The 22,380-nt window shown below is 33.2% G+C and overlaps 1 protein-coding gene across 1 annotated transcript in view; it reads left to right on the plus strand.

Annotated features, from left to right (window-relative positions):
- Positions 1 to 2,541: 2,541 nt before the first annotated feature.
- The window catches only part of LOC108917977, a 46,049-nt gene continuing 26,210 nt past the window's right edge, over positions 2,542 to 22,380 (plus strand). The window contains exons 1-2 of the mRNA XM_018724808.1: positions 2,542 to 2,593; positions 5,981 to 6,184. Coding sequence (XP_018580324.1) covers positions 2,542 to 2,593; positions 5,981 to 6,184 — 256 coding nt within the window. The remainder of the gene's footprint in view (positions 2,594 to 5,980; positions 6,185 to 22,380) is intronic.

The raw sequence follows: 22,380 nt of genomic DNA on the forward strand, positions 1-22,380 counted from the left end.
GCAGTGTGACGTTATTGCAGACATATCATAGATCAACTATAAATTGTTTCTAGACATTTAAATAAATATATTGCAATTTGCCCATTATTTGTACCTATCGCAATTTTTTTTGATAAAATTTCTTTTGCTCGAGGAAAGAAAACTCACGCTATCACACACCCATCATCCCTTAATCTAGAACTAGTCACATCTCCACGTCCTATCCCCCCAAATTGACTCATTCCATCAATCCCCTGACCAAATCAAGGAAAGCCGAGTTTTTCCAGAAGATGTAATTCTAACTTCCCCGTCGGCGTGTCGGCTAAATCTAGTGAGCCTCGCCGAAACTGGACTGGCGTTAAGTAAAAACGGCGTCTCCGGGGCAGGAATCGAATGAGGCGGTCCCAATTCCCGATCGCGTCCGTTCCCTTCGAGTAGCCAGAGGAAAACGGTGCCAATTTGGGTTTAGAGGACGCTCGAGTCCGGGCGGAATTGGCCGGAGCTGGTTATTTTTAGTTTAAGCCGTTTCGCAAACAGGACGAATCAGTGATTTCTATAAGGAAGGTAGATTAAGTCGCATTAGAACTACGAGCGAAGTGAGTTAGTCTCCAAGGCTTCTATTAAGACCGAGCTTTGAATGGAAAACACGGAAAAAATGGCTTTAAAAAAATACTATATTATTGTGATCCTCCATTTTGTGTAAAAAAATATCACGACACACCTTTTTAGTAGTGACGTCACATACTCAACCCCATGGTGCACATTGTACTGAAGAATTTCCCAATATTTTTACTAGATCGATTTTCGACCTCATGTACTTTGGACATAAGTGCAAAAAAAATGTCTTCTTTGTCATCATCTTAAACAAAAAATTAACAAAAAATAAGAAAAAACTTCGAAATATTTCGGGAACTTCATGAATTTGCAAAACAATAATTCCAAAAAAGTCCGAGAAATCATCGCAGGTTATAAGACACTATACGACACAAAAAAAATATGTAAAAATTACGAGAAACTTCGAAATTCAATTTTTAAATATTAAATATCATATAAAGGGTCGGAAAGTCCCCATGGTTCATCGGCCGTTACATGAAAGCGATAAAGTAAGTCATAGAAATCCGTGCGATAAAGAAGGATGGCTATAATGAAGGGGTCTCATAGTCACCGCCCGTTTCGCTTTTCCACAATAAGATCCACTTCCATTCAGCGACCGGTGGTCATCTTTGTTTTCGATGTTTGGCTTTTCTTTAATAGATGTCACTACTTATACAATTTCGACTTCGGTATTCCGATTTGTTAATACCATCCGTTAACAGAGGGCAGTCAAAAGTCAAATATTAATGATAGTATGCCAAAAGTCAATGACATTAGTCGAAATGTCAATGACATTTCACCGCCGTTCTAAATCGAAAGATCAAATGTCAATTGGCTGGATTCAAAGTCATTGGCCGGGTCATTGACCAGGCTACTAATCTTTGATACTATTTTGAGGTAGTTAGACGAATTTGAAAGTTTTTCTAGTTATGTCCGAAATATTTACTTACTGTGCGATATTTCTTGTGCTACAATGCAGATCTTCGACGAGATCTAAAATCATCTTCACATTTAAGATTCTTAGTGGTCGCCCTGGGCCACCGTTGCGACCTCGACGCAGTTGTACTTCATCGGTGTCCAAAACTCTGCGCTATAACAACAAATGTTCGCGGTATGGGGGCACGTCGGTCAGGATATCTTGCACGGTACACTTGACAAGGTCTGTGGGCATTTTCGTTTGCCTCGCCATAAATTATGAGCATATTATAATATTCGCGATTGCTAAATACATGCGTCATTTTCAAAAGAACACTTGGAAATACGGCTATTAAAATGTACTCTCGAAAAACAGCACAGCAATCACTACAACAATGTATTACAAATTGACTTTCGAATACAGTTCGGCTTCATAAGAAACTCGTAAAGTGTTACAGAATTTTTTGTAAGTACTCGCTGTGATAAAATGCATGCATTTCAGCAGTTCCAAAACAGTTTTAAACACATTTTTAATTAGCTTTTTTCTCTATGACCTTAAACTTCCGATACAACTTTGTGACATCAGTTAACTCAGTTTTTGTTCAATTTCACCCCTTTAAATTTTTATGAACACCCAGTATACGACTAATTACAGTTTTCCGATTTTGTGTCACCCTATATCTCATGCGAATTTCAAAAACTTCCCCAGACATAACACAAAGACCCGAGCTATATCGGGCGAGATTAATCACACAGGTGTACCGTAGTTTACCGACATTGTTCACCTCAAAGCACTTCACATGGCGTGCCCTAATTATTACCCTCCCAGACTAACGACTTGTTCCTCTCTCTGTTCCAGGAAGCGAATCAACCGCAGACCTACGCCACATCCACCGTGATCGCAATTGCGGCGTGTCGAAAGTGCCACGGAGTGACGTCAGTGCGTTCGATTGTGTTCGAATACATCGCCTAAACAGGGGCGCGATTTTCGATTGGACGATCGCTATTGTAATGCTGGTTGCATGTGTCTCCCGACGCTTTTGACCGTCAGTGATGGGCTGGCTTTTCACGGCTGGACTTCTGCTCGCCCTCATCACCATCATGGGTAAGTTGGTGGCTAGGGTCTATGGACAGCTAGCGTTTTCGCGCACGCCTACGCGTTTCTTACGTGACAAAAGCCAAAGACGCAGTGACTTTGACGATTTGGGTCTTTGAAATAGCAGAAAAACCTAACCCAACCTATATTTTTATTAGTAATGAAGATACGTGGGCCAAAATGTCTAGCTGTGAGTAAACGCAAATTGGTCTGCCGACGAACCAGAAATACAATTTGTATTTTTGTGAAGCAAACACTGCGTAGGGTGTCCACTGCGATTCTTAGTAAGATGGTGTAGTTTTTGAAACTAGACCATCCTGAAACATATACAGACCATTCATTCCGAAGAACATCGGCAACGATACTGGCTAATACAGGAGTTGATGTATTAGCAATTAAGAGACTTCCACTTCTACGGTAAAATCCACTTACCTCCTTAAAAACAATGTATTAATAGTCTATTTACTGTAGTTCTTTTCAAGATAATAGAAAGCTGTACTGATAAATTCAGAAGGAATATACAGGGTGTAACTAAATAAGTGTAAAACATTCAAGGGGGTGATTCCTCATCGAAAAATAGATAGGATCTTTCATATAAAGAAACTTCATTGGAGCATCCCTTGTTAAGATACAGCCCCTTAAAGGGGGTACATAAAATTTGTTTAACAATTTTTTTCACAAGCACTAAACAAGTTACAATATTGAAATTAACCTGACATTTTCTACTACCAAAAAGACACTTAGCCAGTAATTTATTTGGTTTACCCCATGGTTGTAAGGGGTGGAAAACGCAACCCCTAAAATTTATTTCCAACGTAACTTTTTGTCTTATTATTTGTTTACCATTTAAAAATTTATTTCCGATAGCCTGTTTCATTCTAAAAAAAAATGTCTCTTGAATTTTTTGCCCAAATTAAACCAGTTCGCAGCAAAAAATTATTTTACGAACAAGATACATATCGCCATAAAACGAAAATACGAAACTAATTTATCTAGTAGGCCGCTATTAGCGATACTGACAATTAAATTGGAATCAAGCTGTCAGTTTGTAAATTTTTGAAATTGAAGTAATACTAATTGTGTATTGTTCTGTTCTTAATTTGTTACTTTAATAATTCACTTGTTATTAAAATGGCATACACAAATGAGGAAATGGCTGATATGCATTACGTTTACGGTCTGTCGCAGGGGAATGGGTTAGAAGCTTCTACAAGATATGCTGAAATGTATCCTCAACGGCAGCATCCTTCACATAGAATATTTGTCTGACTTCATCAACGATTACGTGAATATGGTTCATTCAACAAAAGAACGCAGGATTGTGGTCGCCATCGAGAAGTAAGAACACCACAGCTTGAGGCAGCAGTACTTAATTTGATAGAAGAACAACCTACTACCAGTACTAGAAAGATTGCTTTCCAGCTAAATGTTGATCATATGACGGTATTTCGAATTTTAAAGGAACATCTCTTATACCCTTACCATCTGCAACGAGTACAGGCACTGTTACCGCGAGACTTTCCGAACCGTCTTGAATTTTGCAATTGGATGCTGGAAATGATTAGAAGAAATCGTGACTTTCTGAAGACGATCGAATTCACAGACGAATGTAGTTTTTCTCGGGACAAGATTATTAATTTTCATAATTACCACATATGGGCTGATGAAAACCATCACGCTATTGTCGAAACTAACCATCAAGAACAGTTTTCTCTTAAGGTGTGGGTCGGAGTTATTGGGGATTATTTAATTGGGCCTCATTTTCTACCTCCTCGATTAAATGGTGAGGCATACGTTCAATTTTTAAGAAAAGTGCATCCCCCCGTACTGCTGGAGGAAGTTCCTTTGGGCGTCAGAAGGGATATGGTTTTTATGCATGATGGGGCTCCCGCCCATTTTAGTCAAGTAGCACGTCAGCATTTAACTGAAACATATGCAAATCAGTGGATAGGTCGAGGAGGACCACAGAATTGGCCCGCTCGATCCCCGGATCTCAATCCTCTGGATTTGTCTACTTGGGGCCATTTGCAGCATTTGGTTTATCGTACTCCTGTTCGCGATGTAGAGGACTTAAGAAACCGCATTATCGATGCGTGCAGGGTAATTAGAGAGACTCCAGGAATATTTGAGCGAATACGTGGCTCAATGCGCCGACGTCTAGACGCATGCGTAATGTCTGAAGGTAGACATATTGAACATTTACTATGATTTCTACATGTTGTATGTTTTGTTATTATTAAATTAGTTTTGATTATTCCCCTTTAATCATTTAATGCAGGTAGTAACTACAAAATAACAGTAAATCCAGTCCGCATTTATGACGATGTATCTCTGTAGTTGTTCGTAAAATAATTTTTTACTGCGAACTGGTTTAATTTGGGCAAAAAATTCAAGAGACATTTTTTTTTAGAATGAAACAGGCTATCGGAAATAATTTTTTAAATGGTAAAAAAATAATAAGACAAAAAATTACGTTGGAAATAAATTTTAGGGGTTGCGTTTTCCACCCCTTACTACCATGGGGTAAACCAAATAAATTACTGGCTAAGTGTCTTTTTGGTAGTAGAAAATGTCAGGTTAATTTCAATATTGTAACTTGTTTAGTGCTTGTGAAAAAAATTGTTAAACAAATTTTAGGTACCCCCTTTAAGGGGCTGTATCTTAACAAGGGATGCTCCAATGAAGTTTCTTTATATGAAAGATCCTATCTTTTTTTCGATGAGGAATCACCCCCTTAAATGTTTTACACTTATTTAGTTACACCCTGTATTATTCAGAAACATTAATACATATTCAATTGTAGTTACTAATAAACTGAGTTTAAAACGTGTTATTGTTACTGGTTATACAGAAAGATGAAACAAAGGCACACATAGTATTATTAAATAAATTTTCCCACAAAACTGTTAATGTACTTCTTATAACCTTGTACATAACTTTAGAAGTGAGCATCAGACTTGGTGCAGTCTCTAGATCACCAGACATGTACATAATATCCAAGGTATCCATGGGATGTAGATATCATGAATATGTCCTATTTGGAAGCAATTATTGCACTTCTGTTATGTCACATGATTAGAATTGTAGAACACGCGATTGTTTAGAACGTACTGCTCAGTTATTTTCAATAATTATTATACCAGGAAATTTTGGTAAATTATTTTAATGGATAAACCACAAACATACTTGAAACCTTACATAACATTTTTATTACATACTGAACATACGACAATTACACTGTGGACACCCTGTGGATGTTAGTACTGCTAACTGTAAAAATATTTCCAAATACCTTGTACGAATCCGATATTTTGCTTTTCACCGATTAAAAGTATATTTAGGCTTCCAACTGAAGTTCCTCGCTTTCTTCTGACATTTCTAACCAATAATCTAAAGCTACAGGTCTACCAGCGCCCCAAGGTGTACACGGTGCGTCACAAGCCGGCCTTCCGCAGAGCACGCCGAGTCCCTTTCCGACGGGAGGAGTGGGGGGAGTGCGCAGGACGCTTTCCGGTTGGAGGGAGTGGCGCAGGGCGGATCCGACACTAATCAACAGCCTGTGGAGGAGCAAGATGGGGAACGGCATCAGGAAGCAGCTAGGTGGGTATAAGACAGACATATCTCGTTTTCATAAGTTTCTCTTTGTTAGAACCATCTGCAGATGTCCCAAAAACACCAAACCCGCTACGAATGTCGTTTTTATTTACATTTTACTTTTTTGAGTCGAATAGAAAGAAATAATTCTGCAGAGAGAGACTTCTTTTCAAGGCATAATGTCCTGTCAGGAGTTCTTAACTGGTTAACTGATTCCAACCCAGTGGACTTCCTTGGAGTGGTGAAAGGGTATTATCAAGATGATGAATTATCCAAATAGAAGTAAAAAATCAGACGTTATAATTCAAGTTATTACTCTAATGGAGCTCAGACAGAATGCTATACGACTATTATTAAGGCGACTGGTCCTCTCCTAAAACTAGCGTTAATTTAGAATGCGATGCTCTACTAGACTCTAACAGGAAATAGATTTCTGCCATTCATCATACCTCCCTGACAAACAGCTCCGCTAAGAAACTATATTGTATATCTCGACGCATATTAAAACTATTTCCACGCTTCCTTCGTGAAACAGAAGTAACTTTAACTGAATTATTATACATTCACGTCGAAAGTACGTTAACGTTAAATAATCGACGTGAAATAATGTTGGCTTAGGACTGGCACGTTTTTCATATTACAACATATATTTTTCCGTTAATTCGTCTTTGTCGGGTGATCGATCACGTTTTATTTCTCAAAGCATTAGGGGGCTTTCTTTGTAAGAGCATCCAGAACTGAAAGTTTGTTAAATTGATCTACAGCCACAGGTGATGCTGCAAGAACAAGGATTCTGTATCTAGAGACGATAATAATGTCAGTATATAAAATTACTTCATTGAATTACAGTTTGAACGTGAAAAAATTATTAGNTCGTTAAATTGATCTACAGCCACAGGTGATGCTGCAAGAACAAGGATTCTGTATCTAGAGACGACAATAATGTCAGTATATAAAATTACTCCATTCGAATTACAGTTTGAACGTGAAAAAATTATTAGAATGCATTTTATTGCACTTTATGATGGGAAAGAGTATGTAGAATGATAATAACAAAAAACTAATTCCAAAGAAGTGACGCTAACTTGAAAATTGCAAATAAGTGGCATAATTACGTGTTTTTCACTTTTTTACTGCGCATGAAAATCTAGACGACCTGTCGGAGAATTGGTCATTTTATGTTGTATGATCGTCATAAAGTGAAATAGTCCAGTCACTGAAGCATGTTGGCTACCAATTTCTTCGGATGGAATGGATTGACGTGAAATTTGAACTGTAGGTACGGAATAGCCCAAGAAACAAAAGTTATATAGTGCCGATGCGTGCTTTTACCCTTCGGGTGGATGCCACCCTTCTGGAGGGTGGGATTTTTTTAATTAAAAATAACCTCACGATTCGATAGAGGGACGAATTATAAGCAAACAATTTTCTATAAGAAAATAAGAATTGTTTGTACAGTCGATACTTTTAGAGTTATTTGCGCCTAAACATGTTCGTTTTTAGCCCAAAAAATGTATGTTTTGAGCCATTTTTCGCAAATATCTCAAAAGTTTTATCAAAAAAATGATCATAAGCAAAAATGAAGGTAATTAAATAGCAAGGAGATTGCTTTTTTTATTTTTGTAGATGGTATAGAACCCGAGTTATGACTCCCAGAAGTTGAAGTCAATTTCGAAGATAGCTATAACCGAAATGTTCAACGTCCTGTAGCGGAAAAATTAAAGGTTTTTCGAGGAAAGCTTACATAACACCTATTAAAGTTCTTGAAAAGACCTTTAAATTGAGTGGTGTTAGAAGTTGTAAAATAAAATAATTGTCTTAATTTTTGAGAAAAAAAATTAAAATTAACGACGACGGAAAAAAAATTAAACGTGTTCCTTCTGCAATTTACTTTATTTATGTATTAACAGTAGATTATGGGAATTTCAACGATTTTAGAAGTCTACATTTAAAAAAATTTCATTTACTTTTGAATAAAATTTTTCAAAGTATTTCAGTCATAAAAAAATGATAGAATGAGAAATTGTAGATTTTTTTTCCTACTGAACAATTTGCTTTTTTTAAAATTTTTGTAGGACAAAATTTGACAGTTATAACAGGTAGAAGCTCAAAACTAAGCTCCAAGACTGCCTTTCCTGAGCCCTTCTAGCTTATAAATCTAAAAAACGAAGGGCTAAAAAAAACTGCAAATCACAGAACTTAAAGTGCTTTAAATTCCCTACAAAATGTTTTTTTGAGTAAATTTATAACTTTAAAATTACAGAAGTTATGGTAAAAAAATTTATCGCATTTTTTTGGTAAAATTTTGGGTGCGGGTAAATTACCATCATCTTTGTGTATTTTGGAGCACTTTTGAACTGATTTTAGTAAGTATTTTAATAATATACATACACACACGTATCCATTTATAATGCATATACAATTTTTTTTTATTTGATATAAATTTAATAAAAAAATATTAAGAATATATTCAATAAAATTAAAAAAAATTAATTATATCATCATACTCATATACAATTTTTAGGAAATTTTTCTATAAGGGGTAGGGTTTTTTATGAGGGGCAGCTCTTCTATAAAGGTTTTTTGGGTGGCTGAAAAGTTGCAATATATCATAGATCATTTGAAAACCAATAAAAAGTTTATAATTCAACATATGCATACCATTAAAACACCTCAAGCTTTCAATAATACTTTATTTTATTATAAGGGATGGTTTTTAAGGGTTGCAACTTTGTAATGAGTCGTAAGCTTTCCAATGAATAACAAAAGAAATGCAATACATTGTGAATGCACCAAAATAATATTTTAAACTGTTAAAAACTTTTTATTTTCTATTTTTTTTGGCCATAGAAGGTTAGTTTTTAAGGATTTTTAACGGTTGAAAAGAAATTAAATTTCATAAATTATATTAAAAAACATGAAAGGAACTTTATCCAACATATTTGAACATGAAATGAATCTTTAAAATACGTAAATCTGCGATATTCGCATTTTTTTCGTACAAGGGTAGTTTTCACCCCCAAATAGAAAAAAGCACACTTCTAGACAATATAACTTTTGAAGTGGAGGGGGTCAGATGAGCTTGTATGCAAATTTTCAGGAAAATCCATGCTATCCGGAAAAATTGGGAGCTTTTACTTTATTTTCGCCTTCAGTGACTGGACTAAAATAAAATATTTAGGTACTAATATTTATTTTTCCAATTTTCAGGTTTTTTTTATCTAATTCGACCGGAGTAAATAAGTTTAGAGTAATAATAGCCGCTGGTGCACGAGATAATAATACAAAACTGCTAAAAGCTTAATTAAAAGTTAACTAACAGAGTTTTGTTTTGGTGTTCGTTTGTTTGCCAAGGCCTCCCTTAAAAACGCGCCGCGAGACACTTATATGAGAAACACAAACAAAACTCCTCGTGTTTATTCAAATCCCAGCGTCGCGAATCGTCTTGGGGAGACAAGGAAGCGTCTCCCGCGACAACAAATCCCCAAAACACCAGCGATTTTTCCCGCCCAACGTCGCGAAGTTAGTTCCGAACTCGTTAAATTAATTAAATGAGTTTGATAACGGAATTATCGCGAGCATCGAATAAAATGTCCCGAAAGTTTGAAGTTCAATTAAAATTTATGATTCAATTTCTTGGGGTAATATTGTTTTTAAAAGTCGGCTAACGGCGACTCAGGCGGAAAATTTCGCCGGATTTGATCCTCGGGAACAGGAACAAGAGCTGAGAGCGAAGCGACGAAATGAGCTGTAGGTTCAGGAAAATGGAAAAGGGCGACCGATTTGCTATGATTTCAAAACTTGGTGGAACTTAAATAAATTTTACTTTTTACTTTTTATACCTGTCCTGCCGAAATAGGAACTGCTCTTTTTGTACCGATGACAAAGTAATTATTTACACCATAAAGGAGGTAAGTACTATTTACCAGCAAAACTGGAATTTCAGACTTTTCTATAGGTTATCAAGCAGGTAGATGTTACAACTAACCAGTCGGCAAGAATACCCTTTCTATCATTCCTAATAAGATTGCACAGTTTTTGAAACTAGAACATCCTGAAACATATACAGGCCATTCATTCCGGAGAACATCGGCAACGCTATTAGCAATCAAGAGACATGGTGTTTTAATGGTTCAGTCAGATAATATTGATAAGATTTTAAAAAATATACATTTCCACAGGTATTTTAATAGTTCTACTCAAACGGCAATCAATTTTAAAAACAAGAAATTGTTTACTTTTTTAATAACAATATCTCGTGAATCAGTCCCTTAAGGCGAAAATAGATGGGATTTTAATTAAGACCCTTTATCTTTGTCAACGACACTTACTCTTTTCCTGCAATTAATAATTCACAGCCTTTTCTAGCCAACTAGATGTGCCAGGAGCTAAAATTAGATCTGGATATAATTTCGCATTAGTCAGACAAGCAACAAAATAAACCAAATGCAATTAACTTTGCAATAAGCGAGCTTGAAGCGGAACTAAAATAGCTGCAATTAAATACATTAAGCACATCTGAGTGGCCTTTGCTGAAATTCAATATCTGTCAATTACGGCAGTCAGTTAAAAAATTAGGGAGCCTGAAATATCCTGTTAAACACGAGAAGCTGTCCGCTTCGTTTATATCACGGAGTGGAATAGGGAGGAAATTTTAAACTTCAGTTTTCATTTTTCACACAATTATATATTTTTATCTGTAACAGGATAGGATGTTCGGTACTTATTTTTCCTTCAATTATATTCCTCAAATTACCCGTGTCCACGCCACTGCTACTGGCAACAAAATGATTTGTACATTTGTTATTTATTTGTGTACGAATTTTGACATTTTCTGTAGCGTATCTAGAAATACGTTTCTTTTTCGAACGCCTAGTATCACACTGATCTCCTAGCTATCTACAACTTTGTTTACAACTTCGGGGTAGAGTTTAACTGTAATTTAGACTCCCACAGGCTTCTGAAAGACGAAGGTAGCCCTTCGGAACGCAAGGGATCCCAGAATATAGGCAAAGTTCGGACTTAAATATAGAATATGGGGCGAGACACCAAAGAGTGATACAAACTTTCGTGAACAGGCAATTAGGTCTATCTTCAGGGAAATATTTGTTATTTAACTTCGAAGCTGGGACCATTAAAAAGGAAAATACTTCAAGTGATGAATGAGGTTTCTTTGTCGTTAACGAAAACGTGGAAAGCGTAAAAAGAAAGAGTGTTTCTTTTATCATAACTTGTTTTTGTCCCTTGCGTCGGTCGGTTTAAGTCGAGAGAATACTGTTGTCCGTTGAAATTTAAAAAATTAGCACACATGCTCAAATAGCTCAGATTGTGAGATGAACTGATAGAGTATGAAGTTTTTGTATTGACAAATAAACAAAAAATCGATTTTATTGTTGTATAGAAGCGGAGGGAAACCAATTTGAACAGTTAATAAAATAACATTCTTTCATTCACTGATATTTTATTCTTTAAGTGATGATTTTAAAGTCACATGTAAACCAAAATTTAAAGTCGTAAAAAGCGGGTTACGACGTAGTGTTTTATGTGTGCAAGACTTTGTCGATTGCATAAAAAATTCCTTGGGTAATAAATAATTGTTTATAGAGTAAATTGTTGAAAAATTAAAAAAAATCTAAATGGTTATAAAAGTGTAAACATAGGTATTTTTAGTATCGATCATTGTTGATTATGACAACAAGTATCTCTAAAAAATTGTGTACCCTTTCTAAACCTTAATTTAAACCCACAGTACGCGATAAACTTTTTGAAATTTTCTTAATTAACAATCCTGTCAATCGAAAACCACGCCATCGATCGTTGCAAAATTTTTAGGGTACAATTGACATGTTTTAGTATTTGTTCACAAAGTTTCATCAATATTTATGAATATTTACTTATTTTAAAAATTGTTCCAAATATGAATGATATGATTTCCTGCTCCTTTCTTTCCAACCTTTAGAGTGGTAACTCCTTAAATAAATTGCAAAAATGTTTAAAACATTTTAAAAATTATCCATTTTATGGAGTTTTTTACTTATATCGTGGAACCTATGCATTTTGGGAGAATATTAAAGAGGAAAAAAAGTTTTAGAATTGAATTTTGCACAATCTACTGGAAGTTAAAAATGTTTAAATTTATTACCGAAAAAAGCAAAATAATCAAGTTGGATAATTTTTTAAAAATATTTTAATTACTCCGAGGGCATTCTAATTTTGGTAAAAAAACTTTAGAGTATAATAAAAAAACACACCAAATTTCATTAAAATCGGTTCTATAGTTTTCGCAAAATAATTTTTTTTTAAATTTTCGATTTTTCAAAATGTTGCACAGGCTCAAACAAAGCATCTAGATACTTGAAAATTTTTTCACATAGAAAAGACCGCTCAGACTTTCAAATGGTTTTTGAAAAATTGAAATCGGTGAATTAGGACGGCCACAGTAAATTTTTAAGGTTTACACTTTTTTTTTTAATTTTTAAACAATTAGATTACATTTATCAATTTGCAATTTAGTTTTTTCAAAAATTATAATTTTAAAGTATACTCGGAAAGACGCTTCTTAAAAAAAAATTAAATTCCGTTTATTGGTTCTCGAGATATAAGCGGTCAAAATTTATCGGCATCGAGTTCTAAGCTGGAAAAAATTTTCATATCAAAGCGGAAAAGCTGTCGCTCGCACGCGCGAAAAGTAACTCGAAACACGAAAAGTGGGGGAGAGAGCCTTCGCTCCGAAACTGATTTCGGAGGTTGAAAATGCGAAGGTACGAAAAAAATTCCTTTATCTCGGCTTCTAATGGAACAATTTCGATCTCTTTTTTAATCCGATGTCTCGTTAGCTAAAGAATTCGAATATCGTAATGCCAACTGTCTAATTTGCACATATTTGTTATAAACAAAGTTTATTATTTATGCATTAAATATACTAAGTGCTATCCAAAAATTTATAAATTCCTTCGATTGTCAATTGTTTCTGTATGTCGTCAAATCAAAGTAGCGTCCATCGAACCTCATAAAACATTTGTTATATACGAGGGGCAGACGAAAACTGCAAATCGGCCCAAGAATAAAGTACCTTTATTTTCAACCCTAGGCGAAAATGTTATATAGAAAAGTTATTTCTTTCTAAAATATTAGCCCGAATATAAAGTTTCAGTTCATTATGTTAAAATTCGAACGAAAACATCCATCACTAAAGTCACGTTTTTTAGTACGCTTCTACGAGAAAAACATTACAATCCCTGAAAACAAGTCGAATCAGGAACTAATAAGGTGTTATAAAAAATGGTGCCTATAGGAAACAAATTTGGTGCAAACTTTATTTTATATTCAAGAATAATTTAAAGAGAATATATATACAGGGTGGTCGCGATGTTGATACTTACAGAGATACAGGGTGTTTAATGCAAAATATTATTTTAGTTTTTTCTTATTTATTTCATAATAAATGTTCATATCGAGATGAAATTTTGGTGTTAGGGGTTTTCTGGGGCGAGAGATTGAAATATATCCANAAAAAATTAGCACACATGCTCAAATAGCTCTGTTTGTGAGTTGAACTGATAGAGTATGAAGTTTTTGTATTGACAAATAAACAAAAAATCGATTTTATTGTTGTATAGAAGCGGAGGGAAACCAATTTGAACAGTTAATAAAATAATATTCTTTCATTCATTGATATTTTATCTTATTCTTTAAGTGATGATTTTATAGTCACATGTAAACCAAAATTTAAAGTCGTAAAAAGCAAGGGGTTACGACGTAGTGTTTTATGTCTGCAAGATTTTGTCGATTGCATAGAAAATTCGTTGGGTAAGAAATAATTGTTTATAGAGTAAAATGTTGAAAAATTTTTTAAGAATTCTAAATGGTTATGAAAGTGTATTTTTAGTATCAATCATTGTTTATTATGACAAGTATCTCTAAAAAATTGTGTACCCTTTCTAAACCTTAATTTAAACCCACGGTACGCGATAAACTTTTTGAAATTTTCTTAATTAACAATCCTGTCAATCGAAAACTACGCCATCGATCGTTGCAAAATTTTTAGGGTACAATTGACATATGTGTTAGTATTTGTTCACAAAGTTTCATCAATATTTATAAATATTTACTTATTTTAAAAATTGTTCCAAATATGATTGATATGATTGTCTGCTCCTTTCTTTCCAACCTTTATAGTGGCAACCCCTTAAATAAATGCTTTTGAAATAAAAAACCCTTTAGTGTATCGAGATGCAATTCTGTAGTATTAGATCCGGGCGGATCCGTTTTGAGGTGAATGTGAGAGCGAGCAAGCAAATTTTTTCTGGATTACCTTCAGTACAACTCACATAATAACAACATTTTAAACATTTTCAAAATTGCGAAAATGTTTAAAACATTTTTTAAATTACCCGTTTTATCTCAGTTTTTTACTTATATCTTGGAACCTATGCATTTAGGAAGAATATTGAAGAGGAAAAAAAGTTTTAGAATTGAATTTTGCACAATCTACTTGAAGTTAAAAATGTTTAAATTTATTACCGATGTTGCAAAATAGCAATAATTGATGAAAAAAAGGCAAAATAATCAAGTTGGATAATTTTTTTAAAAATATTTTAATTGCTCCGAGAGCATTCTAATTTTGGTAAAAAAAACTTTTAGAGTATAATAAAAAAAACACACCAAATTTCATTAAAATCGGTTCGATAGTTTTCACAAAATAATTAAAAAAAAAATTTTCGAATTTTCAAAATGTTGCACAGCCTCAAATAAAGCATCTAGACACTTGAAAATTTTTTCACATAGAAAAACCGCTCAACCCTTCAAATGGTTTTTGAAAATTGAAATCGGTGGATTAGAACGGTCACAGTACATTTTTAGAGTTAACATTATTTATTTCTATTTTTAAACAATTAGATTACATTTACTAATTTTCAATTTAGTTTTTTTTTCAAAAATTATAATTTTAAAGTACTCGGAATGACGCTTCCTAAAAAAAAAATTAAATTTCGTTTATTGGTTCTCGAGATATTAGCGGTCAAAGTTTATCGGCATTTACCGTTAATTTATAAACAATTTAGCAATAATCTTTGATCCAGTGGCTTCGTTTTTCCGAGTTCTAAGCTGGAAAAAATTTTCATTTCCATAAGTTATCGGCAACATAGATAAATCAGCGGAAAAGCTGTCGCTCGCACGCGCGGAAAGCGACTCAAAACGCGAAAAGTGGGAGAGGAGGCTTTCGCAGACTACACTAATTATCGCTGGGGACGTTTTTTATGCGCATGCGTTGATATCCGCGGAAAATTTTCAAATTCAGTTTAAAAGTTTAAAACTTCAATAAAGATGACATGTTTGAAAAATTACTTTTAGCTATATGAAGTATAATTACATTTTGTCAAACACATAACACAATGTTACTTGTGGTTAGCAAGTGAAATGATAATAGTTTTTATCCACGACTATTGTATAATGTACCCATTATACGTCTGTTTGCTCGACCTTAATAATACCCATTAATCACGGCAGTGATTAATGAGTCATTAATCACTACTGTCAGATGCTTCCTTAATTTAGCTATAATATTATATTGTTCTGCTACAAACAATCCGTTTTTAAAATTTTATCGTGTAAACCACTAAATATTTTCAATTCAGTGCTGTACATATAAAAAAAAATTAAAATAGTGAATTTTCCTAGACCGGATTCGAACCCGGGACCCGCGGTTGGAAGGGAAAGAGCATCTACACTGAGCCATCAGCGACTTCATTTGTGCGAGTCGTATATCTGTTTCGTAACATACCATGTTTTTCGAAACATTTCAAAAAAAACTTCAACAAAAATATTTAGTAGTCGTGGATAAAGTATAGTATTCTACTCCCGTATAATGGGTATTATTCACTCGGTGATTTAGGCCACTCGCCTGCGGCTCGTGGCCGTAAACTTCACCTCGTGAATAATACCCATCATTATACGCTCGTTGAATAATATACTATTATATCTTATTTGTATGGCATTAGTCTATAAAGTATAAATTTGTTCTTATTTATGTTTCCGATTTGCTAAAAGTTTATAAATTTTAGAAGTTGTTTCATTTACAAGATTTATAGATTTATATAGACCAGTGGTCGTTTTTGGCAAATAATTAAAATGAAAGTAAAAAACAATATAAAAATATTTCCCTAACGCTTCGGAAACATGTTCTACAGAGAAGACTGAAAGTTCATATTATTATTGTCGATGTGTCCTAGAAACAAGTATTTAATGTAAATATAAGTAAAATAAATCAATATAAATATCTATTATAAAACATATTACATAATTCAAACACAATTACCTTTCGACGTTTATTTATAGGAAAATATTCCTGCTTTTCTATTTTCCTCTTGGTTACTCTTATTTCTTTATTTGCTATTTCATCTTCTTGTTTCCTGGCACCTTGAATATTTCGCATAAATCTCTTAAAAGCTTCTCTTAGGTATAATTTTATTATAACTATTGTTCTAACGAACAGTTTTAAATGGTTTTAATTACAACACCTTAAAATAATGGTCTAATGTCAAGTCAAACCCATACCTCAAATAGATATTTAGGCGACGCCGGCCTTTCCCGCCTTTCTGCGGATATTAACGCAATACGCATGCGCATCAAAAACGTCCCCAGCAATAATTATTGTAGTCTGGCTTTCGGTCCGAGACTGAATTCGGAGGTTCAAAATGCGAAGGTACGAAAAAATTGCAATATTTCGACTTCTAATGGACCAATTTCGATCTTTTTTTTTTTAATCCGATGTCTCGCGAGCCAAAGAAATCAAATATCGTAATGCCAACTGTCTAATTTGCAGACGTTTTTTATAAACAAAGTTTATTATTTATGCATTAAATATACTGTATATTTTACTTTATGCTATTGCATTTTTTCCATGAAAAAATTTGTTTACGTATATATTTCAACACTTAATATTTAGTTATAATTATTACAATTATTTAAATAATTTTTGTCTAAAAAAATTATTTTTTTTTATTCGGAAATTATTTTTTTTGTTAAAGACAGATAAAATTAAGAAAAAATAGTACTTCAAAATTATAATTTTTGAAAAAAACTAACTTTCAAATTGATAAATATACTCTAATTGTTTAAAATTACTCTGACCGTCCTAGTCAACCGATTTAAATTTTTCAAAAACCATTTGAAATATTGAGCGGTCTTTTCTATGTGAAAAAATTTTCAAGCATCTAGATGCTTTATTTGAGGCTGTGCAACATTTTGAAAATTCGAAAAAAATTTTTCAAATTTTTTTTTAAAATTATTTTGCGAAAACTATCGAACCGATTTTAATGAAATTTTGTGTTTTTTTACTATACTTTAAAGTTTTTTTTACCAAATTTAGAATGCCCTCGGAGCATTTAAAATATTTAAAAAAATTATCCAAAAGACTTGACTATTTTCCCTTTTTTTTTATCAATTATTGCTATTTTGCAACATCCGTAATAAGTTTAAACATTTTTAACTTCCAGTATATTGTGCAAAATACAATCCTAAAACTTTTTTCCTCTTCTATATTCTTCCTAAATGCATAGGTTTCAAGATATAAGTAAAAAACTCAGATAAAATAGGTATTTTTTAAAATTTTTTAAACATTTTTGCAATTTTTAAAATGTTCCGAACCTCGCCCAGATCTAGGGATATTTACTAAATAGGTAACTGGGATTCTTATTCTACATAATATTTGGAATTTTTCTGTACAACAAAATAGATTACTTCAAACACAAACATTAAAGCCTACTTTTACTGCTCTATCGCCTGGACTATTATTGATTACGACAGACACAATTCCAGCTTAGGACAAAAAAAATTCATCAATTGATTTAAGGATCGCGAATTGCAAGGTTTCCGTGAAAACTAAGAGAATTAAGACGGGACTTATCAGGACAATGAATCCTTGCAGCGAGATGGGTCGGTGGCCTCCATTCATATCCTCTTTTTGGAAATTATTCAAATGACACGTACGGGTGAAGAGTGCCAGCAATCTAGGCCATCCTACGAATCACAAGCACCATTAAATCCGTCTGCGTTTGTAGCTGGTGGAAAATGCGCCAACCCCCGAATCCCATTGAGGCGTAATCCCGATATTTTTCCCGATTAATATCGCATACAAAAGTGGAACTGCCGAAGGGAACAATAACAGGAAGACGGGACGAATCAATAGAGATATTATCTCCGTGGGAGCCGCTTTGAGGTTTTAATCTGCTTCAATTTTACCGAAAAACAAAGTTGGTCGAGCGGATTAATGAATATATTGGGTGTGAATACCGTTTTTGTCCCCTTGACGATCAGATTTAGGTTATAGATTATGAAAAGGCAGCGTAGCGAATTTATTTGTGTAAATTTTGATCAGGATCAGATTATCGAGGTCGAACAAGTGTACCTTTTGTGTACCTTTTCAAAGGACCCTGCAGTTTTCTTATGAAAAAGTGGTTACAGTTAAATTGGCTGAAATTTTTATATGTTACAGCTCTTAACCTGCCTATTTTGACGCAATATCCAAAAGTTCATAGTTTTCGAGTTAACGTTGACTTAAGACCAATAACTCTGTATTCGAAGTGGTAAATTTGCCGTTTGCTTTTGTATTACCCAAAGTGTACCACCAGAAGGTTGTAGTCCAATCAATCTGTCACGATCTATTGTTAAATTTACAAAAATTACTACCTGGAAACAAAAAATATGGTGATATAAGAAAAAAATTCTAACTATATTACTATATTTTTCCTGTGGGGCATAAACGAACAAGTTATTCTAAAAAATTCATAAAACTAAAAAAAAAAACGGTTTTTCACTAATAAAAAAAAACTTGAACTCCAATCGAAAAAAGTTAAATGAGAAAGTTGTAGCTATCGATTCGTATTTTTAAATATGTCGGTGGCTATAATACTTTTCGAGATGTATCGAAAAAACCGTCAAAAATCGATTTTTTTTTGTTTTTGCTGTATCTCCTGCAAATTAAGGTTTTGAAACTTGTTACATATTGTAAATACAGCCCTCGGCAAGCAAAAAAAGTGTATTTTTAAAATTAAAAAATATACTAATTTTTCGAATTTTATCTACTTTTCAAAAAAAAAAGTCATCTCGAAAATCGACTCTTCTTGCTCGACGAATAGTATTAGAGAAACGAATCAGGGCTCATTTTTTCCCTTAAAAGTTGTACTTTCATGGTACAAAAAACTGATAACGATTTTATTCATTTCAAATGTCCAAAAATGACTGAAAAAAGTAAAAATTTTTTGGTCGCGTTCTTATTGAATATCTTTTTCGATTTTTATTTCTCGATAATGTCTATTACAGGAATCGATTGCTGGCATTTTTACGCGAATATAAAAAAAATGTTGCTTCTGGAGCCGAGATAATTTTTTTTTTCAAAAACATCCTCATTCCGCTATTTAAGTAAGTGCTACAGCATTCATTCTTACAGAATTCAAGTTGAACACTTATATTTTCAATAAAAAAATACTGTGGTTCATTTTAGCTACTTCTGCATTTTTAATTGAGCTTCAAACCGAAGCATTCGAGCTATAGACCAGGGTCTATCTGTCGAAATATCCGACTTCTTGGATGTAAGAGGGGGCAAGCTAATTTTTACTGGAATACCTTCAGTACAATTCACATAATAAAAGTGTAGATCCCTAGATTTGGGCGAGGTCCGGAACATTTTCAAAATTGCAAAAATGTTTAGGAAATTTTTAATAATGCCTATTTTATCTGAGTGTTTTACTTATATCTTGGAACCTATGCATTGTGGAAGAATATTGAGGAAGAAAAAAAGTTTTAGAACTGAATTTTGCACAATATACTGGAAGTTAAAAATGTTTAAATTTTTTACCGATGTTGCAAAATAGCAATAATTGATGAAAAAAGGCAAAATAATCAAGTTTTTTGGATAATTTTTAAAAAATATCTTAATTGCTCCCCGAGGACATTCTAATTTTTGTAAAAAAACTTTAGGGTATAATAAAACAATACTCCAAATTTCATAAAATCGGTTCCATAGTTCTCGCAAAACAATTTTTTTAAAAAAAATTTTCGATTTTTCAAAATAAAGAACACTGTTTTTTATCTTTTTGTACTTAATCTGGGGTAGCTCGACGAGATAAACCAAAATATGACGTTTACGACGGCATCAAAAGCATAATTACCTTTGAAAAATGTAATTTTCCTTTAGTCTAAAATTTTCTCACCTCTTGTTAACATTTTAATAATTATTATAACAAAGAATATCGCCGTCATAAGACTTTCACTTTCTGAATTGAAGAGAAGAAGAATTGAAATATAAGAGTGATATACATAAGCTGTGAAAATAAAAAAATGTAATCGACGAATATTTTTATACCACGTAATTTTCGATCGATCGATAGGTACGATAATTAAATAAATATTTTGTAATACTTTTATAATAAAAACATATAAAAGAGATAAAATAATTATTAAATAATTCAGTAAAGCAATAAGTCTGCTTCTAAGTTCTTCCAAATGTCATGAAATTTTGACAGCACATCGGTGAAGGATCTACCTTTCTGCGCATTTGCCAATAAAAATGGCCTCACTAGTCACTACTCAACACATTTTAAAAGTTTCGACAAAAGATTCGACAACTGACTGACTAAATGTTATAAGACATACTTACTACTCTATAAAAACGTGATTTTTTTTCAAATTACACCCTTCGAACAACCCCCATCTTGATCGCTGAATATTGCTACATAAAAACGTTGGAGAAAACTTCCCACAAAGGACTTCATGCCTTATTTATGTAAGGATATAAGTAGAGATAATACACTCTCCTTTTTTTCTGAATAAATACCCCATTCCAGACCCAACTACGGACATCTAATCTGCTTACATTTTCAGAGACTGGAAGGGTTGGGCGACTTTGGCGACTCCGACAGAAATTGAGCGATACATAATTCAATATGTAGGACAGTTTTATATGAAAAGGTCGAGTTCGGGCATATTTTTCTTTGTTATGAAATATATCCCAAGTAATTTACATTTCCTTATGCTTCTGGATGTTGGCGGCGCTAGGAATGACGTAACCGTTTTCCTTTACGGAACGGGTAAAAATGGAATGGAATAACGAAATTTGTATCAGAAGCCGAAAGGAAACAATATAAAAATCATCTTGATTGTAGATTGAAATGAAGTTTTTGCAGAAATCTTTTATTCAGAAATGTCAGATATTTAAATTTGAATTGTTTTTTTTGTTGCTACAAACAGAAACTTATAAGAAGCATTTGAACAAAATGTTTATATCAGCAAAACTAATAGAGATAAGTGGGGTGAAAAAATTAAATGGGACATCCTGTATATGAGCTTCAAGTAATTTGCAGTCAGTAGTGAAGGTTTAAAACTTTCTAGAGTTTCTTCCAATAAATGTAACTAGATAATTGATTTTAGTTGAAACGTACCTATTAACAATTAAAAATAATTAACCTACACGTAAAAATTTTCTTGCTTCAAATGCACAACATTTCAAGAAAATTATTTATTTATTTAAATACTTTAAATTTCTACCCAGAAATATAATTTCTTACTTTAAAAATAGGCAGCATTGAAAATAAATATTTGATACTTACGGTTAAATTAATTCTATTCTTAATTTTATGATCTACATAGATTTTATAGGAACATGTTTTGTTTTGATGTATCGTTTGTTTAATACAAAATTGAATAGTTTTGGTCAAATGATTGTATATACTGACTTTAAGAATATAACGAGTGTTCAAATAAAAACGTGGTCAAGTTGGTTCTGAAAATTTGGACGTAGGGCGTAGCGTATAGCAAATGAACTTAAACGTCATCTGTCAAAGCGCTATATCGCCGCTATCAATTTGAATATTTTCGTTTTAAAAAGCGTTTAAAATGGTGTTTTCTCAAGAACAAAAAGTGTTTATCATAGAGTCCTACTTTAGAAATGGACGCAAGATTGATGGAATATGGAAGTATTCTATTGAGGAATGTTTCATAGAATTTCAAAATCAATTTCCCGGCGTTGTTGAGTACAAAATTTTTCAAAGTGCAGTTCAGCGTTGTGTTAATGTTTTTCGTGAAACGGGCAGTGTAACAAGAAAAGAAGGAAGCGGCCGACCTAAAAAGCGGACTGAAGAATTAAAAGAAAATGTCCAACAAATAATGGAAAATGCGCCAAGAACTTCTGTACGTGTTTTATCACA

This window comes from Anoplophora glabripennis, unplaced genomic scaffold, assembly GCF_000390285.2.
Source record: "Anoplophora glabripennis isolate ALB-LARVAE unplaced genomic scaffold, Agla_2.0 scaffold90, whole genome shotgun sequence".
In the NCBI taxonomy this organism is placed as follows: Eukaryota; Metazoa; Arthropoda; class Insecta; order Coleoptera; family Cerambycidae; genus Anoplophora; species Anoplophora glabripennis.